Genomic DNA, 8,318 nt, shown 5'->3' with positions numbered 1-8,318 from the left:
AACTTGGGTCTTAAATCCAGACTTCCCTGATGCAAATCCAACCTACTATCTCCTACAATTGTTTATCAAACTGTGGGTCAGGACCCACCAGGTGGGTCATGAGCCAATTTCAGGTGGGTCCCCATTCATTTCAATATTTTATTTTTAATATATTAGATTTGATGCTACCATGGTATGTGACTGCATTTGGGGAAATGTTACAGACCTGAACTTTAGCAAGCTACTATGTATATTTTAACAATGATAGTAAATAATCCTGGGTAAGTGTAGGTAGGATTTTCTTGCATGATGATGTCACTTCTGGTCATGACATCACTTCCCGTGAGTCCTGACAGATTCTGACTCTAAAAAGTGGGTCTCGGTGCTAAATGTTTGAGAACCACTGCCCTACAACATTACGCTGATCTGTGAATTTGAACTGTAATCCTATACACACTTTCCTGAGAACAAGTCACATTGAATGTGGTGGGGCTTACTTTTGAGTAGACATGCACAGAATTACACTCTTAGGGCCCAATCCTGAACAGTGTGCGCCAGTTTACCGCCAGCTTACCACCAATGCGCACTGTTGCAAACATGTTGTAAGGCACATTTGGGGGCCATAGCACCGGGCAAGCACTGGTGGTAGCCCAGTGCTGGTTGATACTGGGCTACCGCCAGGTGGCCACCAAAGCTCCACCACTCGGCAAGCGTGGAGGCATGGGGGGAGGTGGGGAGGAGGTGTTCCAGAGAGGGGGGAGGCGGGGAGAGGGGTCATGCCAGGGGAGGGAGGGACCTTTTGGTTGGTGATCAATCGAGTAGCCCCATTGCAGGGCTATTCACTTTACCCAGGGGAAGGGGATGAAAGTAAGAGACCTGTTAGAGACCAGTCCTATCCAACTTGCCAGAACAAATGCAGCCACTATGCAGCCCTGAGGTACATGAACAAGTGTTTCCTTACCTTGAGGAGGTCTCTATCACAGCCTCCCCCACAAGATGCAGCGTGTGCTCCATTAGCATGGCTGCGTCAACACTGGAAAATTGCCTGAGCTCGCACTGTTGCAAATGTGCCATAAGGCACATCTGTGAGGCTTACCGCTGGGCGGGCGCCCATACTAGCCCGGTGCTGGGCTAGCGCTGGGCAGGCACCTGTCCTTCACTGCTCAGTGGTCTCACGGATTGCTGAGTAGCAGCACGGTAAGTGGGAGTGGGGAGGAGGAAGGGGAGGAGGTGTTCTGGAGAGCAAAGCCTAGGACATGGGGTTAAAGGGGGTAATTTCTACCCAGGCCCAGGGTCCGAAGGGGGGCCCAGAAACCAAAGGAGGAAGCCCAAAAATTTCCTGGGATCTTATGTTTGTGGCACATTTCAAATATCAAAGCCAGTCTTACCATCCAATCCTCCGCATACTGACTTGGCAGTCAGGCCATTAATTTTATTTGGAAAGGCTCCCATGGTTGTTTTTGTGCCATCCTCCCAGGGAGAGCCCAAAACAGAGTGATGCTTTCCATACACAAAGTTCCATTCCACTTTTGCATCTCCAGTTAAAATTATCCTAGGAAGGCAGGGAAAGTGCTCTGCCAAGACTTTCAAGAGCTGTTGCCACAGTAAATAATTCTGTATCAAGTGGTATAATATGATTTACTTCCAAAAAAGCATTTCAACTTTAAGTAAGACTTGTTCTCTTACATACCACACAGCAGAACTGGAAAAAGAGACCTTGCTAAACTAGAAGCTATTAACTCTCAACTACTGACAAACACCCAGTGTCCCATAACACTCACTTGAATGACAAAAAAGCTTTTAATGACACAGAACGCAACAATTAAAAAAAAATTACTAGTTACTTCATTTTATTGTACCCATTCTTGTTTAAAAAATAATAGGCGCTTTTGAGGAGTCTGCTAGCAAATAAACATTCACTAATCAAAATACAAGAGTCTTCATTGGAGAGATGCATTTTAGCCATCAGGGAGTTTAGCTGTAAATTCACATTCAAGCAAATAAATGTAGACAAACATATTTCTACAATTTTGCTGATGTTCATACTCCATCTTCCCCATATAAATAGATACAGGAACACAGCTTAATATGAAAGTATTCTGTCCAGATACAGCATATGAAAATCTGTATAGCACTAGTAAATGAATAAAAAACTAAGTGATTCGTGTAAAATGTTTATACACTTTATATATACACTAAGTCACAAATTCAAATTTGAAACAATCTCCATTCATAACTCTTATGATAGACTTAAGTAAGCTACAGTACAAGATTCATTTAAAAAAAAAAGAAAAAAGCTAGTTAGAGCTAATTTAAGCACTTACTGAAAACTAGATCGTATACAAAACTTTAGAAAACATATTTCAGAGAACACAAACTAGAAAAAGACAGTAATTGACTCTTGGGAATGACATTTTAAATATTTCATTGCAATTGATAACCTTTCGCTTGCAGTTACGCACTAAACACGCACACTGTAATTACTTCATAATAAGGCATAGGACAACCAGGGTTTGGGCTCTCTTCTGGCACACTGGCTTTCCATCGCTAGCTTATTGCTTGTCCTTATTTGAAAGTGCTCTCTCTCTCTCTCTCTCTCTCTCTCTCTCTCTCTCTCTCTCTTCCTCTGGGAAAAAGTCATTTTACAATTGCCTGCAACAGTTCAAAAAGATTTGATGCTCTTATATGAATAAGATATGTTTTAACATCTGGATTAACTCTTGATTGATTTTATAGCGCTTTAGGAAAATGCCAAATGAATGTTTTAAACTGCACATTTGGCTTAAAAGGGAATTCTCTTTCTCTCTCTCTCCCTCCCCAATCCCAACAGGCAAGCACTGAAGCTCAACATGACCTCACTGAAGTTAATGATTATATTATTTGAAGCAACGCTCTAAAATTTTTTTTAAATAAAGCCTATTTTTAACCTATGGAAAAATTCTTTGGTTAGCATATAAGTGCTCATAACTCTAAATTGAAAAACCAAGACTTAGCTTGTAAGCAGAAACTTATTCTGTATAAGTAAATTGCCAGGTTTTACTGCACATCATTCAAGAATCATTGACACACTGGGCTGTGTAAAAACTACCCTTTGGGTTGCAACTCAAAATGGACAATACCATATATATCTTTTTAAAGTCAAGATATGCTCTGTGCATTTGTGTTTAGAACTCCAATTGCTTCATGAGAAAATGCAAATAAAAACCTTCATTCAAAGTGGGGGGGGGGGAACCAACACACAACACATATATACACAGAGAAATCCTTGTGCTTATCTACTACTGTGTCACAGAATCTTATGGATACTCCCTATGGAAAGATGTCACCTAAAATTCCTAATTATACAGGGACTAAATCCATCACACTGTGACACAAAGTCCACTGAAAACAAGGGGACTTGTTCTTGCAATAACAGACCCTCACTTCCCTTCTGCATTTGGAGAAAAAGCCCAAAGCCTGCCCAGAAAGTCCATTATTCTTCATATTTAGCAGCAACGCTCCTAATGAATTTGTAACTGCTGCATTTCTGCCTAAAGGAAGAAAGAAAAAAAACAGACTCTTCAAAGAAGCATTGGAGTTAGCTGCAAAGAGGTCCAACAAGAAAACATAAAGAGCTGCAAAGAGCACTAACAGGATCTGTCAATCTGTGGACTTGCATCAATATCCCAGACTGCCTCAGACACCCTCACCTCGACCTTAGCAAGCTTGGCTGATTAAGAGGATATTTAAACAATAAGTGACAGATTTGTAATATATACACTTACAAGTATCTGTATATGATACTTTTCATTAAGAATTTGCTATTGTTTCCCTATGAGAAGTACAGTTTACAAATGTCCTCAGTTTTCAAGGATCGCTTGCTTCATGTCTTTGAAGAGATCTGTTCTTGTGTGGAGGCTTCAACTGTTCTAGTAGTTGAATTATCCAAAAGCACTTGCTTTGGCCACTGTCCTTTGACACCAGTTTTTCTGCATACATAATTCAGTTCAAGAGACCAGAAGAGGGAAGCTTTGGAAAATGGTGCAAAGGCAAAGGGGGAAAAAGATGCAGAAGGTCCCAGAACATACTTTCAAGCTTTCTTCCCCAAAACAAAAAGTCAGAGGGGAGGAAACAACCTGTCACACACCACTGTTCCATTCCAATAATTTCATCCAATTTGAAAGCAAGGTAGGCAACACTTAGCAAATTTTAGCAAAGGTCTTCATCTCATCACTACCTTTGTTGTAAACTGCAAGTTGTGCTCTCTCTTCTCCCAACAACCCATTCTGGGGACTGATCACATAGGACCCTCACCAGTATGCCACAAATGAGAAAGGCTGAGAGTCAGTGGTGAAAACAGGCACACAGCATCTTAAGGGGACGGTGACACTTAGATGTGCAAAGGGGCATTTGAAGGGCAATATGTTCACTCATCCAGAGAAACAGGTGACAGGGAGTACCTCCTGTGTTTTTTAGGACAAGCCAGATTATCTGTCAGTGAATGAAAGAACTCTGGGAAAAGGGTGAAGACTAAGAGCAGAGCACCAGAGATAAGGGAAGGAAATTGCTTCACTGTGAAGAAGTGAAGAAGCTATTATATATTGAATTTGAGGTCACTGCATTTTGCAACAGCTAAGAGGGAGCGAATGTGTAAAGGAAAGGGTGTGGTGTGATACTAGGTGTACAGTGCAAGATAAAGAATGACCAGATGTGACAGTTGAGGCCCAAATTCTGTGAAAAGTGTTCTCTGGAAAGCATAACATGCACAAGGTGCACAGAGAGGTTCTTCAGATCAAGCTTTTATAAATGCAGGACATTCATGATGGCTCTTGGAGTAACTGCTGTTTGGAATAAGGGGCTGTCCTTTAAATTAAGGGACTTCTTGCAATCCCATATGTAGCAGGGATGTGTGGTGGGTGGGGAGGAAGGTGAGACAGAGCCTTCCTACTGGAGTCCATTGAAAAGCGCTGCCAACATGTGAGGTGCCCAAGCTCCACACACGGATTTTGGGTGCTTGGACACCTGACAGGACGGTGGTGCTTTCTGAAGGGCTCCAGTGGGGAGGGTCTGCCTCACTTGCCTCCCCACCCACTGCATGTCCCAGATATGCAGAAGGCCTTTTGGATATGCAAGTGAAGAGAAAATGAGTTCTCATGTACTGCTATGAAAGGCCAAGGCCATGGAAAGGGAAAGGAAAACAGGGAGGCACTCTGTTTATGTGAACTGGGGGGTAGAAGCAGAAAGTTTAGCCTCCAGAAGGGGAAACTCCATCAGGCGCAGGTTTCCCCCACCCCAGTGAGAGAATCCACACGAGACAGAGTTTTCCCTTCTCCACAGCTTTTCGGAGCCCTGAGCAAAGGCCCCGCCTGTGCCTTTGTTGGCTCCATGCCAGGCAGAAGTTCTACAGGTGCGGCTGCTGCCTGGAGGGGATTTCTGCCTCTCAAGCAGCTGTGCAAGCAGGGACTTGTGGGGTGCGAGGGGGCAGGGGAGGCAGAGCCTCCCTACTGGAGTCCTTCGAAAAGAGCCGCCGCCGGGTGAGGCGCCTGAGCACCCCTAACCCATGCGCAGAGCGCGCCTCACACGGCGGCGGCGTTTTTCGAAGGACTCCAGTAGGGAGGCTCTGCCTCCCCTGCCCCCTCGCACCCCACGTGCCCCTGCGTGAAAGGCACACAGGCCCTGGGCAGCCTCTGGGAGAGCCCAGCCCTGCGCCCGCCTGCCTGCCCCGGCCCCCGGGGGCGTCCTCCCAGGAAGCGGCGCGGGCCTCACTCCCTGCAGAAGACGTACTCGGTGTAGCTGGTCCAGATCTTGTCGTCGGCGGGGCCGCCCTGCTCGGGGGCGAAGGCGCAGGTGCCGGTGGAGGAGCAGGCGGCCATGCGGAAGCCGGCCTCGCTGAGGCGGTCGAAGGCCTGCTCGAGGAAGTTGAACTTGAGGTAGTAGCGGGCCGTGTAGCGCTCGGGGGGCCGGTCGGGGTCGCGGCTCTCGTTGAGCGTCTCGCCGAAGACCTCCTTGGCCAGCGCCGTCTTGCCGCACACCGTGATGCGGGCCACGCGGCGGAACTTGGCGTCGGCCTGCGCGTCCCGCCCGATGGTGTAGGAGCCCCGGTAGCCGATGGTGATGTAGCCCGAGCGGCGCCCGCCCGCGCCCCCGACCCCGCCCGCGTCCAGCGACAGCGACGGCGCCAGCAGCGGCCCGCCCGACGGGCTGCGGCTGGACGTGGGCGAGGCGGCCGCCGCCTCGAGCTCCGCCTCCAGGTAGCCCAGCGCGGGCGGCTCGTCGGCGCACACGGAGGCGTCGCGCAGCAGGCCGGCGAAGCGCGCGGTGGTGGCGGCGGCCGCCAGGCGGCGCGCCAGGTCCGGCAGCTGGAAGTACTCGGCCTCCCTCTGCAGGCGGCTGCGCTCCGGGAAGCGCTCGGGCAGCACCAGCTCCTGGTCGCGCAGGTAGTCCAGGATGTAGCGGAAGAGGAAGCCGTCGCGGTCCAGGAAGAAGCGGCCCTTGGAGTCCCGCGGCAGCGCCGCCGCCTCCTGCTGCGAGAACATGCGCCACAGCAGCGAGCCGCGCACCGACAGCACCGTCCCGCGCCGCGTCACGTACACCTGCCCGCCCACGTTCAGCTCCACGATCTCCGGGAAGCCCTCGCCGGGCCCCGACGGCTCCGGCTCCTGCGCCGGCTGCGGCCGCGTCCCGCCCCGCGAGGCGCCGCCGCCGCCGTTGGGCAGCCCCCGGGCGCTGTCCGCCAGGGCCATGCCGCTCGCCGTCCCTCTGCGCCCGTCCCCTCGGCGCTCTCCTCGGCTGCGGGCGAGCACCGCCCGTCCCTGCTCTCCCGGCTGCGAGGCGCTGGCGCGAGCCGCGCTCTGTTTATGTAGAGCCGCTGCAGCCTCGCAGGAGGGGCGGGCGGCGGGTGGCTGCGGAGGGAGGCAGACGGCGCCGGAGCCGGAGCAGGCACGGGTGGGGGCCGGGGGTGGGCTGACATTGACGAGGCTCTGCCTCCCCTTCTCCCTCGCGACTGGGGAAGGAAGAGCCCGACCGCAGAGCGCCCACCCCTTTCCGTGCTCCCTTCCCCCGCGCTTGCACAGAAAGCCCAAACACCCGCCTAGCCGACCCTGCGCCCACCTCCAGGTTGGGGCTGCAGTCTCAGCCACGCTTCCTTGGGAGGAAGCCCCACTGACCCCAATGGGACTGACTTCTGAGGAGACAGGCACAGGGTGGGGAGGATGGGGCTCTGAGGCTGCAGTGCTGTCCACACTTTCCTGGGAGGAAGCCCCACTGCCTCTAATGGGACTGACTTCTGAGTAGGCATGCACAGGATTGGGCTCTTAGAGGCGATGCAATTGCTTTCCCTGCATGTAGCCTGTCTAGAGATGCCAGGCTCGCTCCCTTCTTGACCCGCAGAGCAGAGACTTGGCCTCGGGAGCAGTTCCTGGACTCTCACTGAAGAATGGACGGAGTAATTCTCAGGTTACTCAGGTTACAGTCCTGGTCGCACTAAAGAGGGAGCCAGCCCCCTGTAATATAGGGGGAATTGCCTCTCCGAAGACACAGGATTGGGCTGCACGTTCCTGCAGGAGGCAGAGCCCAGCAAGAGATGTCTTTTTCTGCTGTGGTTTCTGCTTATGCTCGAATAGCCCCATTGAAACAAATGGAAGTGAAGCAGAGCATCTCTTGTACGGTAAATTGTGCAAGCCGGCTGCATGTATTTTCAAGGTTTTGAGAAATTGATAGTAGAGTAACTCTGTTGAAATAATCAAGACTGGAGAATGGGAGGGGTGTGTGTGTTGGATTTTTATCCACCCCTGCAAATGAACTAGAGATAGTGCAGATGAATAGCAGTGGGTTAGATTGATCGGATTCAGCCGGACCATAAGTGGGGTGAAAATTTCAAGAACTGTGGCAGCAGCTGGAGACACTGGTGTGTCAAAAGCAGCAGCAAGGGCTCCGGAGGCTTCAATTCTCCAGCTACTTCCTTGGAGACTGCCTTTTGAAGTCAGTGGAACAAATTGTCGCAGGTAGAGAGTGTAAGTACAAGCCCAGGACAAAGCAGCTGGTGCAGAGAAACTGCAAGGCACCCAACTGCTGCAGCATCTCATCCAAACAGTTCTCCTCCGTTGACATATCATTGCAAAGTCTGTGCGTTTGCACAAGCAGCAGTCTCTCTCTCCAGTGTGAGAAAGGAAAGGATATGCCTTGTGTGCTTTTCTTACCTCTTGGCAAATGTCCTGTTTTTTCCACTGGTCTTGCAAAAATTCATCCTCCATCCTTTTATTTTCTGCTTTTCTTTTCATTTTTTCTCAGGGGGAATAAAAGATTGGCACTTTTATTAAATAATTTCCCTGTCTTATATTTTTCTGGAAAAAATACTTTTA

At 49.9% G+C, this 8,318-nt stretch overlaps 1 protein-coding gene across 1 annotated transcript; it reads right to left on the bottom strand.

The window, feature by feature from the left end:
- Positions 1-5,642: 5,642 nt before the first annotated feature.
- KCTD12 (potassium channel tetramerization domain containing 12) lies at positions 5,643-6,824 on the bottom strand. Its single transcript, XM_066621959.1, has one exon. It carries the CDS (start codon positions 6,699-6,701, stop codon positions 5,721-5,723), a length of 981 nt encoding a protein of 326 aa, XP_066478056.1. The 5' UTR covers positions 6,702-6,824; the 3' UTR covers positions 5,643-5,720.
- Between the last annotated feature and the right edge of the window lie 1,494 nt (positions 6,825-8,318).

The sequence above is a fragment of the Tiliqua scincoides genome, chromosome 3 (genome assembly GCF_035046505.1).
Source record: "Tiliqua scincoides isolate rTilSci1 chromosome 3, rTilSci1.hap2, whole genome shotgun sequence".
NCBI lineage: Eukaryota > Metazoa > Chordata > Lepidosauria > Squamata > Scincidae > Tiliqua > Tiliqua scincoides.
This window is presented reverse-complemented; position numbering and strand designations above follow the sequence as displayed.